The 16,868-nt window shown below is 49.4% G+C and overlaps 1 protein-coding gene across 4 annotated transcripts in view; it reads right to left on the bottom strand.

Annotated features, from left to right (window-relative positions):
• The window catches only part of FLNB (filamin B), a 146,505-nt gene that overhangs the window by 24,085 nt on the left and 105,552 nt on the right, over positions 1-16,868 (bottom strand). The window contains exons 24-33 of one of the 4 annotated variants that reach the window (XM_004738244.3): positions 16,673-16,833; positions 12,378-12,545; positions 11,078-11,170; positions 10,187-10,310; positions 8,888-9,044; positions 7,285-7,474; positions 5,151-5,398; positions 2,596-2,667; positions 1,777-1,879; positions 924-1,064 (exon numbers count right to left, since the gene is read on the bottom strand). In XM_004738244.3, coding sequence (XP_004738301.1) covers positions 924-1,064; positions 1,777-1,879; positions 2,596-2,667; positions 5,151-5,398; positions 7,285-7,474; positions 8,888-9,044; positions 10,187-10,310; positions 11,078-11,170; positions 12,378-12,545; positions 16,673-16,833 — 1,457 coding nt within the window. The remainder of the gene's footprint in view (positions 1-923; positions 1,065-1,776; positions 1,880-2,595; positions 2,668-5,150; positions 5,399-7,284; positions 7,475-8,887; positions 9,045-10,186; positions 10,311-11,077; positions 11,171-12,377; positions 12,546-16,672; positions 16,834-16,868) is intronic. The other 3 variants (XM_004738248.3, XM_004738247.3, XM_004738249.3) reach the window with 3 other exon arrangements.

Genomic DNA, 16,868 nt, shown 5'->3' on the forward strand with positions numbered 1-16,868 from the left:
TACAAAGGCTATTCACTGCTGCCTAATGACAGCAAAAGGCAGGGGAGACCCTCAAATCCTCCAGTGAGGGTAAGGGTGGAATATACCATGCTCACCCCAACGGTGCAACACCACAAACATGCTCTATCATTCGGAGCATAAAGCTCTCCCAGATATACTGTCAGATGGAAAAGGACGAGCTCAAAATGATGTGCAGACTTTGCTATTAATGCACGAATGGGAAAGGGCTTAAGAATCCATATTTCTCATTTGTCTGTAGGGTCTTAAAAATATTCTGAAGTCCAATGTAAGAAGTTAACAGCAGTCAAGTTCAAGGAGAGGTCAGGTGGGTGATACAGGCAGGAAGGAAACCTTTCCCTGTACCGTTTTTTAAACCATGTGGATATGTTGCTTCAAAATATTAAATTAAAAAACAAAACTATTTGAACATTTAAAAAAAAAAGAAAAAGAAGAACAAGAATAACACTGTGTTGGTTGATGGACATGAAATCTGAGCTGAGTTTCCTTGTCAAGGTCAGTGTGAACATAAGGCAGCTTGTCCTCTCCTTCCGCCCCAAAACCCCACACCACACCAGGCTCTGCAGGCCAGGCTGGAAAGTCCCTCCAGGAGCCTCACATTCTTCTCCCAGCATACTCTCTGACCACGCTCGGCACAGTGACAAAGACAAACAATCATGGACCTAAGGGCGTGAACTGTGACCCAGGACGCTAGGCTGTGTTGTCCCTCTGGAAAAGTAGCTGGATCTGCTGGGGTCATAGGCTATTTGGTTTCATAGCGACTCCCACACTGCATTCCTGATCCTGCCACTGAGAATTATTTCCCATGTAGCAGCTAACTACACATCTCTGCAAACCTCCCAGATACCAAGGCCCAAGTCATGCCGTCCTGTGAGCATGCTGCCCAGGTGCAGAGCCCGACTCACCAGGGATGTGGCTGCCCATATATTTGATGTGCATTTCATGCAGCCCGACCTCAGTGGGGGCGTATCGGACCGTGACTGTGCCATCCTTGTTGTCCACAATCTCAGGTGTGGCCGTCTTCCCGGAAGGCATGTGGACCTCTCCTGCGGGAGAACAGGCAGACAGGGCAATGAGCACCCCAGGCACTTCCCCCGGAGAAGCTCAGTGCAAAGGCACAGGTGGTCTTCAGATCAGAGGGCACTCCCTGCTGCCTAAAGCATCCAAGACAGGACAAGGACAACAGGAAAACAGAGACATGTCTACCTCTATTTTGTTCCCTTTTCCTTCCACAAAATGCAGCAGGCAACTCCAGTAAAGGGTTTTCTACCTTTGTAATTGCAAGTGAGCAGCTCAAACTAGACTAGAAAAGACCACGAGCCAAGTAGCAGAGTCAGCTCAAAGAGAAATGGGCATTAAAAGGAGGCTGGGAGAGAAAGGTAGGCTTGTACAAGAGACGTTGTAGGAATGTCACCTCTGGAAAGGTGTGCGCATAAGACAAGGCAGGAAGAAAGGTGGGACAGGAACCTGACAGTCGAGAGGTATCTAAATACAGTGGTTCGTAACCTGGAGAGAGTGCCTGGCCTTCTCTAGGATGTGATGCAAGTCCTAAACGAAGCAGCCCCTTCAGAGACACACATATATACAGTGAACATTCTGCCGTCTCGGGGCTCAGGGACCAATCCCCTACAGCAAGAAACAGGGATGCTGGGTTCAGGATGGCAGATATCAGGGACAGATGGGACCACCTCCTGAGCAACGTTCTGGAAAGCTAATGCAATCTAGGGAGAACAAGGTGGCTTTCGTGACTGTGCTTACCGGTAATTTCCCCTTTCCTGACCGCAAACGGAATGACCAAGTCGAAAGGCTTGAACCCCAGGCCGTTCATGTCACTCACGGGGACATAGGCCTCTTCGGTCACCTAAAAACAGGAAGCAGTCATCACTGGGTAGAGCGGACCATGGCGTGGGCTGATGAAGCAACAGAGGGCAGAGAGCTGGGAATCCTGCAAGCCAGTGTAGCCGGGATCTGGGGATGTGGCTGCCGTCCATGTGGGATGGCCTCTGTCTAACACCCTGGGGCCGAAGCAGAGCCTGGGGTACTGGAGAAGTCATGCTGACCAATTGCTAACGATCGCTAGGCGTTCTGCTTGCAGAATTCCCAGCAGGGCTCACGGGGGCATGGGAAAGTGAGAGAGAGCAATGTCTGTGGGTCCCAAGAGGCTCCACCTGGAAAGGTTTAGTTGTGGCCTGGAAAAGAAGGTGCGTTTTAAGTGGCAGAAAGTAGCAGCGGGTGGCTCTCCCCTGAACAGAAACCAACTGTGCGAGGGGCAGCTGTGCGAGTCAGCAGGAGGGCTGAGGACAGTCTGTGTTTCTCCGAACCGCAGAGACAAACGACACCGAGCGTGATCACAGACATGACGGCTGGAGATTCATGGAGCGCAGACGATGACACAGGTGGGTCTCTTTACAGAGGAAGCGGGGGATCATTGTGACGGACTGATCAGTGGGGGCGGGGCAAACCAATGACCAGGACACCCAGAGGGCTTAAGCAATCCCCAGAAGCAGGCTGCAGCTTTCTGAAATGAAGGCTGAGTAAACACAGAAATGCCAAAAAGGGGGGAAAAAAAAAGTGTACCCAGGGCCTGAATCCGGGGGAACAGGCATTTACCGGAGCCTCCTCCACAGCCTCGACTTCCCCATCCGTGGCCTGGTTGGTGGCAAATGGAGATTAGTCGGGAATCACACGGAAGGGACGCTGCTACTTTAGTAGGTCCTACAACATGAGGGCCGCTTCCTCCCCAACGGCTCTGTCTCATACAGCAGGAACCACTTGCTCTAGCGGGCGCCTACAACCTTCCTCGCCTTGTGGAGAGCAATGTCAAATCCACATGCCCTTGAAACCCATGACCCCACTTCTAGGAAGCTGGCCCAAAGAAATGCTAGCTGGAGAGTCTGTAGTGATACATGCAGGATTCTTTACCCGGGCTGCTTGTGGTCCTGAGAACTTGGAGGTACCTAAAACACCTGCCAGGGAGTCTGCTAATTATGCAAACCTGTACTTGAAAAAGCTACGGAGTCTGATGAATGAAAGGGGAAGGGTACCTCTGACACTCGGAGGGACCAAGACGAGTTGTAAAGCACTGGGTAGGAGCCGCCCCGTGCACAAAGCTGATGGCTTTGTTGTGCCAACAGCAAAAAAGGAACACCAGTCCCTTCTGCGGCACAGAACTGGGAAAGAGGTCTCCTGTTACTTGATAAGTGCCCATGGTATTTATGTTTTAAAAGTCTTTATAAATTCATTTTTTTTTTTTAAACCACAGACTTCACATTCCTGATCCCATCGACCCGGTAAGGGAGGGATCTCCCTCTTCTCCCATCATCAACAGCAAGAACTGAAAGGCCCTCCTGCTGGGAGGAAGGCCAACATGCCTGCTTCACTCCTCTTTGTGTATTTCAGCATCTGCAGAGAGCATCACCATTTGGAACAGCCCTACCCCCACCTCAGGGCTCTCTCCCGGTGGAGCTATGCAGGGACATACTAGTCAAAGATCTTTCAATGGCCACTCTATGGCCTTTGACCCAGGACTTCTCAGCGGGGACGAGATGAGCAGAAACACCGCTAGACCCATGGCTGTGTGATCTATTTAACTGAACCAGCCTGCTGGGGCTCCCTGAGACAAGAGCTCTGAAGGCAGTACTGGGTGCTTGTGTCCTTCTGGCCACAAGTCTGTAGAGGGAGGCAGGGAATCCATGTGTAGAGAAAGTCCACCTGGGTAAGGCTAGAGAGAGCTTGGCATGGAAGACCCAAACCAAAAAAAGACCCAAACCAGGTACTAGAGGTGACCTCCCAGCTGAGGGGACATTTATTCCCACTGAATCTGGTGGCCCCCACTTCAGGTCCCTGGCTCAGCAGCTAAAATGGCCCTTGGTATTTCCACACTGACTTTCTCACTCAGACCCGCCTCACCCATCCTAGCTCGTTGCACCTGCAAAGCCATGACCTCTGCCCGGGGGCCGCTCCTCCATGCTGCCCTGTTCCAATCAACCCCATAAAACCCAAAACAGATTCTTAAAATTACACCTGGGACCCTTCTTGGGAAGTAAGAATGACAGAAACTCTCTAGCTGCATTTCTTTCTGCCTTCAAAGGAGAACACTCCCAAATGAAGTGTCAAAGTTGAGAGGCACTTACATCCTTGAGACAAAAAAGAGCCTCCAGATCTCTGCCAGGATGTTTACAGATAAACAAACATCTATGGAAAGGGAAAAAAGCTACAACAAATGAGAGACTGCTTGGAAGGAGGCAAGGCACAGGCTTCTGTTTGGAACAGGGTCCCTTCTCTGTTGCTGCATGAAGTGAAATCATCCGAAGGGACTCCACAGGCTGTGCATGGGGCTAGGCCACTGAGGCCTAAGGACTTTGTGGTCAAGCATGGCTGCTGCCCATGGCATCGAAGGACACCGTGTAAGGGGCCCTCAGTGGTTGTCCACAGCAGGCACGCTGGGCACCGTGAACTTCAATCTGGGCCCTGTTCCCACACCTCATCTGCAAGAGAGCCAATGATGCTTGGCTTTAAGGATCAAATGAGGTTTCTAATCTTGTCCTGACTGAAGAACCTTCTTTATCAGAGGAGAATCCAAGAGTCACTTGTTGAAAACTAAGGAGCCTCACCGTTCTGGACCATAATGGTGTCCCTTTCTTCTAGATGTTCCTATTTCCTAGGTCTATGCAAAATCTCTGTCTTTCCCAAACAAAACTGGAGGCACTTTGTGTCCCGGGATATGGGTCAAGTCTCCAGACATAACGGCATCAGGAACCTCTCTCCTCCAGGCCGTGGAGATGAGGGAGGAGGAAAAGCTAGCAGAATAAAAAATGGTGCTGTCTTACTTACACGCATTTTCTTTTTTTTGTCCAAGTATATCTTTCTGAACTGGGCTTTGGCCAGGACATTGCCCAAGACCCTTAGCCTGATGGATACTTCGATGGCCAATAAGATTCCTTAAAAACTCTAACAGCCAAGAGCTTCCGGATTTCTAGAGATTACTCTAGGACTCAACAAGGTCATGACTGCTGAGGAAAAAATTTTTAAAGAAAAAAAGTGGAAGGGGATGTTCTAGCCAGGATTTAACAGAGGGCAGCTGTTAGCTTTTCTGTCAGACCAGGGCGCTCTAGGGAAGGAATGTGGCTTACCATGACAGTGAAGGGGCTGTTGGGGATATCAACGCCGCCAAAGCGCACGTAGATGACGTAGGTGCCTGGCTTGGCAGCTGTGTAAAAGATGTCGTAGGTGCCATCCTCATTCTCAATGACGTCGGCCTCAGCCTCAGTGCCGTCGGGGGTCAGAACCGTGCAGGTCACCTTCCCTTTCCCAGCGGTCTTGGCATCCACCACAAAGCCCACTTCCTCACCGGTTTTCACGGTGGAGGCAATTCCAGGACCTAGAGAACAGTTCCGGAGAAAAGACTAGAAGCTCCAGCCACAGAGAGCTGCCCTGGGGACCCCAGAACAAAGCACGCATTGGTGCAGAGTCCGCATCTGTCCATGCCAGATCTTCGACGGCCACCACACACAGGGTGGTCCTGGGGACCCCAGAACAAATCACGCATTGGTGCAGAGTCCGCATCTGTCCATGCCAGATCTTCGACGGCCACCACACACGGTGGTCCTGGAGACCCTGGGGGTCGGAGGAAGGGGCTGCTCCCTGTGGGAGTGGGGGGCGCTCTAGTACTTAAGAGACAAGCTGGGAGTGTCAACCGATGTTAGACCCAGCTTGCTGGCATTCAGGGGTCAGAGGGGATGGTCAACTTCCACAAGCAGACGTACAATGGGCACTTCCTTGAGGGCCAGGTACACACAACATTGAACCACACACGGTCTCTGCTGTCGGCTGTTCATTATGAACAGGCAGACATTTGCAGGCCAGGCACCAACAAAGACGGCTCAATGTGCTGTGGGAACACTCAGTTATAGAAAAAAGAGTCAGCCGTGCTTTAGAGAAGTGTCCCATAGCTCATTTCTATAAAGAAAGTTCTATGACTTTGTATCCCAGCACTGCCACACTGATGGGGGCGAGAAAAGGGGAATGGCTGATTCTGAAGCACAGGCGTGGCTGGCTAGAGGACACTTTCCACCTCTGCTCCCAAACCACGACCAGTCTCTCTCTGTCTGACTGGGGGCACCCTTTACACAGGTTCCACATCAGGGAGTGCAGATGAGTGAACCAAAAAGCATGCTGGCAAAAAAAAAAAAAAAAAAAAAGGCAAGAAGCAACAGCGAATGCTAAAAACATATTGTTCAGAGCGGGAATAGTAGAAGGGAGCCTGGGGCCAGTCCATGGAAGGCCCTGAACGACAGAGAACAGTGGCCTCTCGGAGCCCCCAGGATGAGCAAGTATCCTGTTCAGGATTCTGCCCCAGCAAGGGACAGAACAGAGCCTGGAGAGCAAGGAGTCAGTCCCCACCCAGTATTATCATGCCCCAGGTTAGTCACGGCAATCCAGTCGTTCCTGGCAGATAGCACAGACCTAGGAGGTGGTGGATTGGATTGGCCAGTGGTTCAAAATTTCCCAGCGTTTGAGCCCCAACTCGCCAAGCTGAGCAGTTTACAACTTGCTCTGAAAGCGAGAAATTCTTCCTCCGTTCAGAACAAGCTAAGATATGAGAGAAACAGGTCCATCCAGGTTGGACCTACGTTGAATTTAAAGAGAAGCCAATCTGTTTCACTTCAGAGATGGGGATTCATGTTTTGAAATCTGCTGGAGCAGCGTCAGCAAGAGCTGTTCTTAGAAATGAAGGGCCTGTGATGGTCTCGGTCACATCTCAGAAACTGAAGGAAGTGTGATGTTCAAATATTTCTGGAGACATTCTAAGAGACGTAGGCACAGGCTGAAGTGCTGAGGAAAAACCCAGATCCTCGAATGCATTTCTCTAATGCTGACCTGAAATGCTCTCAAATAAATCTTGAAAAATTAAACCATCTCCTCATGAAAGGAAAGGCATATATTTGCAGCTTTTCGTGGGACCTACCACCACAGGTGAGATCTCCACAAAAGCACCCACTTCAAAAGTAACATAATAACAGCTTCCATGTGCCTGGTACCATGCTAAACATTTCTCCTACCTGACCTCATATAATTTTGCAATAAACCCGTGAAACAGTCTCTGATCCCAAGAAGAGTTTCTTGAATTGAAATGTTCTCAGAAAGAGCTTCCATCGAAGTTTGACCAAAGCTCAGAGTGGCTAAGCAACTTGCCCTAATCACACAGCCACTGAGGGGCAGAGAAGGATTGGCCCCTGGCTTACTGACTCCAAAGCCCACACTCACCCGTGGCCAGGCACTTGCTGGCATCTCCCGTCTGTGTGGCCCGGATGCGGTAGGGAGACAATGGGATGTCGTCCCCCCCGTAGGTGACCCCAATCATGTAGCGTCCAGTCTTGTCAGGGATGTAGGTGACGGCGTACGTGCCATCTTCATTGTCATGGACAATGGCTCTTTTGGGTTTTCCCTCTTGGTCCTGTGAAGCACCGAGAAATGCTATTTAGGGTTTTGTCATCAAGATGTAGAGACCACTCATGGGAAAACAAGACACATTTTGCTTATTCATTGGTGCCTCTATTCCAGAGGAGACAGAATTAATGGCTTAACACAATCTTTTTTTTAAAGATTTTATTTATTTATTTGGCAGACAGAGATCACAAGTAGGCAGAGAGGCAGGCAGAGAGAGAGAGGAGGAAGCAGGCTCCCTGCTGAGCAGAGAGCCTCATGTGGGGCTCGATCTCAGGACCCTGGGATCATGACCTGAGTTGAAGGCAGAGGCTTTAACCCACTGAGCCACCCAGGTGCCCCAACACAATCTTAATTATAGTTTTGTTTTGGGGGGCCCATGAGTGGCTCAGTGGTTTAAAGCCTCTGCCTTCAACTCAGGTCATGATCCCAGGATCCTGGGATCCAGCCGCGCATCGGGCTCCCTGCTCAGCAGGGAGCCTGCTTCTCTGTGATCTCCGTCTGTCAAATAAAATCTTAAAAAAAAAAATCTTGTTTTGGTGGGGCAGGGAGGGGAGAGGGTCACACCCTATGGACATTGTCAATTTTTAGGAATTCTACGGTCAAGTAAACAAGAACTGATTCAGCTCTGAATCCAACCAAATTCAGGGAGACAAGGGGGACAAGGTCCCTGCTCCTATATCACCACATCCACTCTCCTTCTTCCCTTTAGTAAAAAATTCCCAGTCCTTGGCTGGGGGCAGCTCCCACTTGCTAGCAAACTCTTCCCCGAAGTATGGCCTTGGGACTTGTGACAAAGTGCCAGTAAATAAATGAGAGGGAAGTGGAAGTCACAGAGAGCTGGTCAAGACCGCTGATTGAGTTGAAGGTCCCCTTTCCCCTTCTGCCCTTCCTTCTCTTTGTGGCCTGCCATGTGCATCAGCTCGTGGTCCAGGAGGAAACCTCAGGACAGAAGCCACACGCTAGGACCGAGGAGCGGGAGAGCTGGAGCCGGCTTCCTTGCCGAGCCACACAGTACCCAGGTGGCTTGCCTCCGGGCTTCCTTCAATAGAGAGATTAATCCCACGATTGGAGCCACTCTCATTTGCGGGGGTATTGTGATATACAGCACAACCTAGTCTTAACTAATCTGATGAGTAATTTAAAACATTTTAAAACAAAAGCAGAGGAGCAGATAGAGTAGAGATCAAAGTACACGAGATTCATCCAAATGTGGTACTTGGAGCTACCCCTTCAGACCTCTCATTCAGGCAAGCATGTTTGTTTTCTTACACAATGACCGGTTCTCTGATGGGGGGTCGGGGGGATCATCAAACATTTGCATCAGGCCAGAAATCGGTCATTAAAATCTTATTCTTATCCCTGACCAGGAAGTTAGGTCTTCATTAATCGAATTTGACTCTAGAAAATAACTCAAAGTTACCGTGATCTGAACAGCAAGCAGGCCTTCCCCAGCATCTCTGGCATCAATTGCAAACTCCACAGGCAGACTGGCAGGCACACCATAGGAACTGAGGCCAGGGCCACTGGCCGTCACTTTGCTGGCATCATATGTGGGAAGGACCTTGACCTTGAAGGGACTTGAAAGACACATACACATGCTGGGTGAGTGCCAATACTATCAACCAGCTACATTCGATCTCTCTTACACAAAGAGACAGGGCTTGAGAGGGAGGATTTCTACAGAAGGTAAGACAGCGAGTGCCTTATGTACCTTAAGTCTAATAGAAATTTACAAGCATGTAACCATCATATGCTTTCCCTGAGTGCACACCATGGGATACACACTAATCCTCAACTTGGTTTGGGAGACACAGGTAACTCGCTTTTGTCATGCTAAGAAAATGGTCACCAAAATGGGAAGGGACTGTTGGAATTAGGAAACAATGTTGGAATAATAAAATTAATGTCTTATCTCATCCTCTTCTATTCTTAGCATGCCTTAGATGGTGAACTACCTATTAGCAAAGTAATACATAAATGTAATTTATAAATTACAGATTTCTACATACCTAGAGCTATATGTATATCTCTATATAAAACATATATTGGGGTTTGGGTAAATTCTTTTCATCTTAAGGAGTATGAAAAGAATCCCTTGGAGGCTGTCCTGACAGAGGAAGAGTATAGCAACATTTCATATTAATGTGAATGAGGAATGACGTTTCTATCCAATACCTTCTGGGAACATACTGTCAACCAAATCCTCAAGTAAAGAAATAAAAAAGTAAAAATCTTTGCCCTCATCAGAGAACTACTTGTAAGGTCACCAGAAAGACAACGTTGATGAAATAACACATTCCTTGTTTCTTCAAAGATTCCCAACTCCTTAATTTCAGCTCATCTTTAAATTAAATATGGACAAAAGGACAAAGCAGGGGGATACAGGATATCAAGAGAGAAGCAGCCACAGGTATCAAGGCTAGTATGTTCTAACACCCGTGCAGAGATAGCCTGCAGGTTCTCACTGATACCTGCTGATGAGGAAGTTGGGTGGGTAGATGGATGGATGGATGGTTGGTTGGAAAGACGGATAGATGGATGGGCAGATGGATGGATGGATGGACGGATGGTTGGATGGACGGATGGATGGACGGACGGATGGATGGATAGTTGGATAAATGAATGGCTGAATGGGTCACCAGGACAGTGCTGGCCAAACCTTCAGAGGGCTGGAGTTCAGGCTGGTTCTGACCCCCTTCTGTAAGTGTCAGAAGCTTACCTACGAGGTATCTCTTCATCAGCATATTTTACTGAGACCATGTAAGGCCCCTCCTGGGATGGTGTGTAGGTCACCGTATGTGTGCCATCCCCATTGTCCACTACGTTCACCGGCTCCACCAGGCCTGAGAACAAAAATGAGACATCTGAGGAACTGCACAGACTCTCCTTCACTCCACCCTGGGCTGAATCTGAAATAGAATCACATTCATCCCAAGACCTATTGGTTTCCAATGAGGAGAAACATAAAGGCAGGGGAGGCCATAATCAGTGGACCAAGAAATCACAGGAGACAGGATCCCCAATTCATGGTTGCAGAAATGACCCCAAGAGACACCTTTAGCTTTCTGATGGCTGAAGTACACTCAGTCGGCCCTCGAGTGCAATTAAGGAGACTGCCATGCTTGCGTGAAGATGCATGTTGCAGGCACGCTATCCCTTTCCAAGCTGGTGAGGTATGCTTGGGATGTGGCCATTTTACTCTATAGCAGAGGAAGGGCCAAAGAGACCACAACTCTGAGAAGCAGAAGTTAACCAATGGATTGGCCAAGCAAATGGATGGCCACCTAGAGCACAGACCAGTAGGATGCCAGCAGGCTGAGTGTTAGGTGCAGGGCAGGTGAGGGTGCCCATTCCATCAGGTGGGGGGGGGGGATCTTCAAAGTGATGCCTACAGGGGTCAGCTAGAGACTGTGAAAAGCATAATCGAGGCATGCATTGCATTGGTAGATTATAGATCCTAGTTCTGGCCATGAGTATCGGGGATGGGTCGACTGAGGGTAGGCTGCTCATTAAGCAAAGCAGATGAGGCAGGAACCAGGCAATTTTGGGGGTGAGGACAGCAAGAGGCATTCAGCATAATTAGAGCAGCAGCCAATAGGAAAATGCAAACCTGTCTCCGTAAAGTCACCCTTCGGGTCACCTTTAAAGAACTCTGAAATGGCTTTCAAAGGGCTGCGCCAAGACTGGGAATCCATCTCATCAGCTAAAATTAAAAGGCTGTTACTTCCGAGTCCTCCAGAATAATATAATAGCAGTAGATATCTAAGTAAAGCCTCCCTCCCTCTGTCTCTCTCTCTCTTCCACACACATACAGGTCTTAAAGCTCAGTAACTATGCAGAATCAGATTCCAGCCCCATGACCTCATTTCCCTCAAACCACATCTGCCCTGAGCTTCAAAAGGCATAACCTCCTGCTGAACCCCATTAAGTAGAAAGTTCCTCTTCAAAGAAGGAAGCCCCCGTTTGCTACATCTATAAAGCCAAGAACACATCACCAGGGAAAAATCCAGATAACTTAAGAAATTAAGGAGAGAATGGCTCATTTTTCAGTGCCGGAAGAGGAAATGTGATTGCCTGCCAAATAAGGTAAATCTCAATGCACTGCAGGGCTCTGTCCCAAAATGGCCTGCTCGTCATACCAAACCCCAGTTCTAGGCTGCCAATAGGGCAGGCCGAATTGTCAACAGAGGCCATTTCCCAAGAGACCCTCTCCCTCCAGGAAGTGGGGACAATGACAAAAGCCATGTCACATGGGTTGCGTATCTGTCATTTCCAGAGATTTGGATGTATTGCACATGGGCACCAAGGCACCTCAAAGAGAGTTATCACCTCTAAACCCATTGCCCACCCAAACTCCAGACCTCAGTCACCTCACAAAGGCTGACACACGCATATGAGAGCACAAATACTACTTGCCTCACTACTTAAGTGAAAATTGAAAAAGACACTTAGAGCCGCCTTATTAAATGTGGGAAGAGACCACTAGAGACACAGGAGGTCTGCCTGCTTTCTAAAAGCAGCTTTGGGGCATCTGAGTGGCTCCGTCGGTTAAGCATCCAACTCTTTGATTTCGACTCAGGCCTTGACTGCAGGGTCAAGAGAATGTTCCGTGCTCAGCACAAGTCTGCTTGAGATTCTGCCTCTCCCTGTGCCTCTGCCCTTCCCTCTCCACTCACAAGTGTGCACATGTAAGCATGCATGTGCACACTCTGTCTCTCTCAAAATATATAAATACAATATTTAAAAATAAATAAATAAAAGCAGGCACTTCTCCTGTTTAGCTGGAATACGGAGCAATAAAGTAATTTAGCAAATTTAATTTTAAGTTCATGACCAAACTCAAAAGTCAAGTGCCCACTGAGTCATGGCTGCCCTCACCTGTGGCGAGGGTGTTGGCAGGACGCACTCACCTCGTGGGCCCAGGACCCTCACTTCCAGAGGAGCCAGGCCGGCCTTGCTGCTGTCCACTGTAAAGGACTGTGAGATGCAGGCTCGGACACCAGAGCCCAGCCCAGGGCCAGCAACCTTGACCTTGCTAGGGTCCACGACATCCTTCACAGGAACTCTGAAGGGACTGCCTGGAGAAGAAGTCACAGGATCCTGAGCACAGCTCTCCTAGTGAAAGATGACCTGCCTCATGTGTGCCCAGAACTTCCCCACAGCTCCCCAGGGGCCCTGCCTGGCTGTGTGCTCCCACACGCACCCACCACATGCAGCATCGGGCTGCGAGCTGGGCCCAGAGGGTTTCATGGCCCTGGAGGAACCCACAGTGCAAGAGAAGGTGGCAAACAGGCAGCTGTGACATCACATTCAACAGAGGCCGGGGCCATGTACAAGCATCAGTAGAACACTTAGAAGGCAAGGAATCTGGTCTTCAGGGGGCCAGAGGCAGCTCTCCAGGGACAACTAACCCAAGACAAGAAAGTGAGCAGACAGCACCCAGAGAAGCAGATGGAGGGGGTTTCAAGCACAGTGATGGGGGGGTACAGGGCCCTGGAGGGGAGGGAGAGCACAGGCTGTCAAAGACGCTGAAGGAGGACGCTCAGCGGTGGAAGGAAGGAGTGAGTGCAGGGGGCTGCAGAGGTTGGGAGCCCTTCCAGCCCGCATCTAATACCCTCTCCCCAAACCTCTCCTGAGGGCTTCCTGGAGTCCTTCCCCTAAAACGTAGCCTGCTCCTTCCCAACATGAATGGCCTGCTTGGTTCCCTGGCCATTGGGTGAAGCCTTGCTTTCTCCTGACCGTTGTCAGCTGTGGTCCTCCTGCATGGCTGACCCAACAGGTGGCTCTGGGGTCTCTGACTCTTTGAGGGTACTGGTTTTAAAGACCAAGGGTAAGCAGGGGCACCTGGGTGGCTCAGTCAGTTAAGCATCTGTCTTTGGTTCAGGTCATCATCTCAGGGTCCTGGAATCAAGCCCCACACCAGGCTCTCTCTCCCAAATAACTAACAAAATCTTAAAAAAAAAAAAAAAAAATCCAAGGAAACAGAAAATGCTGTGTGATCAGGATTTGCAAGAGAAGCACTAAAGAGAATAACTAGGGCTGGGCCAGGGTCCCTCCTGGGATTCCCCCACCAAGGGGACTAAATAAGACCTCTGAGAGGTGAGCTGGAAACAGGAACCTCAGAATCCCTAGCACCATGCCTCCTTGGGCAACCAAGCCCATCGCCAAGGGGCAACATGTACCTCTTGCTGTGAGCAGGGGTCCTTGTGCTCCCAAAGAGACTGGCAAAATCAATGACTTCTAACTGACACACAAACTCAGGTGTCTTCTGCTTTGCATCCCCCCAAATTCATCTGTTGTGGAATACGGTGGTAAATTACAAGATCGCACAAAGAACAGAGGCCTTGGCTGGGTTAATGACAGCTGGGTTTCAGTGGCATCCAGTTTTTCAGCTAATTGAAATAAATGGCTGACCCGGCCAAGACAAACATCACCCTCCAGGCTGGGGTTTAGGGAAACAAACATAAGGGAGCTTCATGTCATAGGGGAACGGTAGAGCCATCTTATGTCAGCAGGTGGTGGCGAAGGACGGCCTCTGAGGCCGATCTCCAAGTCAGAGCTTCCACTGGAAGGTGTCTGAACACAGCATGAGGGCATCCAGAACTAGCAAGGTAACTTTAGACCCCAGGTGACAGATACCAAGCGTTCCCTGCTACCCCGTTCCGGGCCCCAGGCAGACACCAGAAACTGCCACGGCAGCTCTCTCTCCTGAATGTGCTTTTCCTGGTGGATCCAGTGATCTAAAAGCCACCACTGGCTGACCCCAGCTGGCCCAGCAAGGGAAACCAGTATGCCACAGTGGGGAGGACAGCAAACCTTGTCAAAAACAGCCCCACTAGGGCTTTGCACCAGGCCAGGAAACACTGGACTAATGTTTAACCGGTGAGAATTCCCATGAAAGCAAATGAGAAGCCAGCAGGTTGCCGAGTGTTTCACAGCAATACCTCACAAGTTACTTTACTAAGAAGCCCAAACTAAGACAACCAACCCACACTTTACTAACTAACCACCCAGGGCCTGGGATCTGGGAGAAACTGCCATTACGCTCCGAGTGGCTACAGAGAATCTGAAACATGGACGTATCATCTACCTCTGATGAGAAATGGGTCAAGAAATGGGTCTCTTTTTACTGGACTTCTCAAAGATGGCCATCTGCTTCATGCTCCCAGGTCAGTCACTGGGGTCCAAACCCTCACCCTCTTCTGCGAGGGGAATTCCCAAGCTGAAAGCATCAGTCAGACCATCCCAATGAAGTTAAGAACAGTATTGTCGTCTCCATGAAGAGAGGCTCTTCTCAATGCTACCTGCAGGCTTGCAGCCATCACGTCATCTTTCCAGACAGTAGCCCTCCACCTGTCCTCTGTGCTCTCCCCTCCCGTCCCTCCTACTGCGGAACTGCCAAGCTCCCCCCAACACCCATGGCTCTGTCTTCTGTCACTGGGCCCTGTTCTTTCCTGGTAGCAGTCATCACAAGAAGCTGCATCAACACCAGACAGGAAGTTACCGGAGCACAAGAGCTCTGACTGTCTTGTCCTTGGCTGAATTCCCCTTGCCTAGTGCTGATAGGGATTTAAAAATCTGTGATCAGGGGCACCTGGGTGGCTCAGTGGGTGAAAGCCTCTGCCTTTGGCTTGGGTCATGATCCTGGGATCCTGGGATCGAGCCCCACATCGGGCTCTCTGCTTGGCGAGGAGCCTGCTCCCCCCCTCCACCACCCCCCGCCGCCTGCCTCTCAGCCTACTTGGGATCTCGGTCTGTCAAATAAATAAATAAAATCTTAGGAAAAAAAATCTGTGATCAGCTGCAAAGACAAGTTGGAGGAGAAACTCACCAATTTAGTTTTTCTTAAATGTGAAGCCTTCAAAGAAAAATCTAAGCCTTCATAAAATTAAGCTTTAAATGATATCTGAGTAGCATTCATTTGAGCTGAAATGTCTGGGTTTTCTGACCAATGGGAGAGGAAGAGTGAGTCTGTAGGCACATAGGCATGTCATAAGGAGGAAATGTCTATAGATTCAGGAAAGCGTTTGGTCAATGCACACACTCCAGCTTCTGGGAGTCATTCCAGAAACCCAGAAGCAAGCTCCTCAAGTCTGTTCCTTCCTCCTCAGTGTTATCCTGGCTTATGGCTTTGGGGGCAATAACCCTGACCCATCCGAGGCTCTTCCTGCCCCAGGAGTCCTCGGATGAGGTTCTGCCCCCTTTCTCACCATACCCAAGACAAGGCATAGGTGGACTCAGAGGCAGCCCCCAGGGTCCTTGTATCCACACCATAGGGGCATCGACCCAGCCAGATGTGTGTGGAATGGCAACTGTTTCATTAAATAAACAGACCAGAACCGATGGAGAGTCTTCCCCTTAAAGCACGGAAGTTGCAGGGCCCTTTGCCTCTTAAGTCATGTATGTCTCATTGTTTCAATCAGTATAGCAGTGGTTCTCAACTAAAGGTGATTTTGTCCCAGAGTGGACACTTGCCAATATCTAGAGACATTTCTGGTTGTCCCAAAATGAAGGGGGTGGTTTGGAATACTACTAAATGCCCTACAATGCACAGGACAGCCAACCTCCTCCCAACAACAAAGAATTATCCCATCCGAAATGTCAGGGTCCTGAGGACGACAAACCTTAGTTTTGTTTTGTTTTGTTTTTTAAAGATTTGATTTTTATGTAATCTTTCCAAACCCAATGTGGGGCTCAAATGCAAAACCCCGAGATTAAGGGCTGCACGCTCCACTGACCGCACCAGCCAAGCACTTGACAGACGCTGCTTTGAAATAGAAAAGATATTAATAAGTAAGAATTGGAGTTTGTGGGTCTCTTTTGTCTACCAGGACTATCCACGAATAGCAGAAAATAAGAGAACACGTATAAGGTAAAGAAGAACCAATCACAAAATAAAGTGGAGATTTTCAGCTTTGTAAAAACAAAAAAAAAAAACAACAAAAAAAACCACCTCTCCCTTAAATTAAATAGCGGGTCTTCCAACACGTGAATGATTTCTAGTCCAAATGCCAAGCCAAGGCGTTTTGCCAGTTACCAGCCCTACTGGGAGCTGGGATATTCTTGGGAGACAAATAAGGAGAAGTTCTCCCTCTGCACCTCCTGCAAGTATCAGACTCTCTTTCCCACTCAGACATGAGCAGACAAAACCTGCTTTCATGCCAAATCCATTATTCTCTGGACACATTTCTACGGGATTGCTTACCAGGGATGTGGGCTCCTCCGTACGTGATGTTGACGTCGTAATCCCCCGGAGCAAAGGGGATGTACTCAGCGCTACAGCTTCCATCTTTGTTATCTCTGCAGTTGATCTTGGACTCTGAGGGTCCCTCCACGGTTATGCCGAGCCCACCAATGCCTGCCCCTCTGGAAAGGGTGGAAGAGAGAGTGAAGTGGGACGA

This window comes from Mustela putorius, unplaced genomic scaffold (assembly GCF_011764305.1).
Source record: "Mustela putorius furo isolate JIRA1106 unplaced genomic scaffold, ASM1176430v1.1 tig00000095_pilon_pilon_pilon, whole genome shotgun sequence".
Lineage (NCBI taxonomy): Eukaryota > Metazoa > Chordata > Mammalia > Carnivora > Mustelidae > Mustela > Mustela putorius.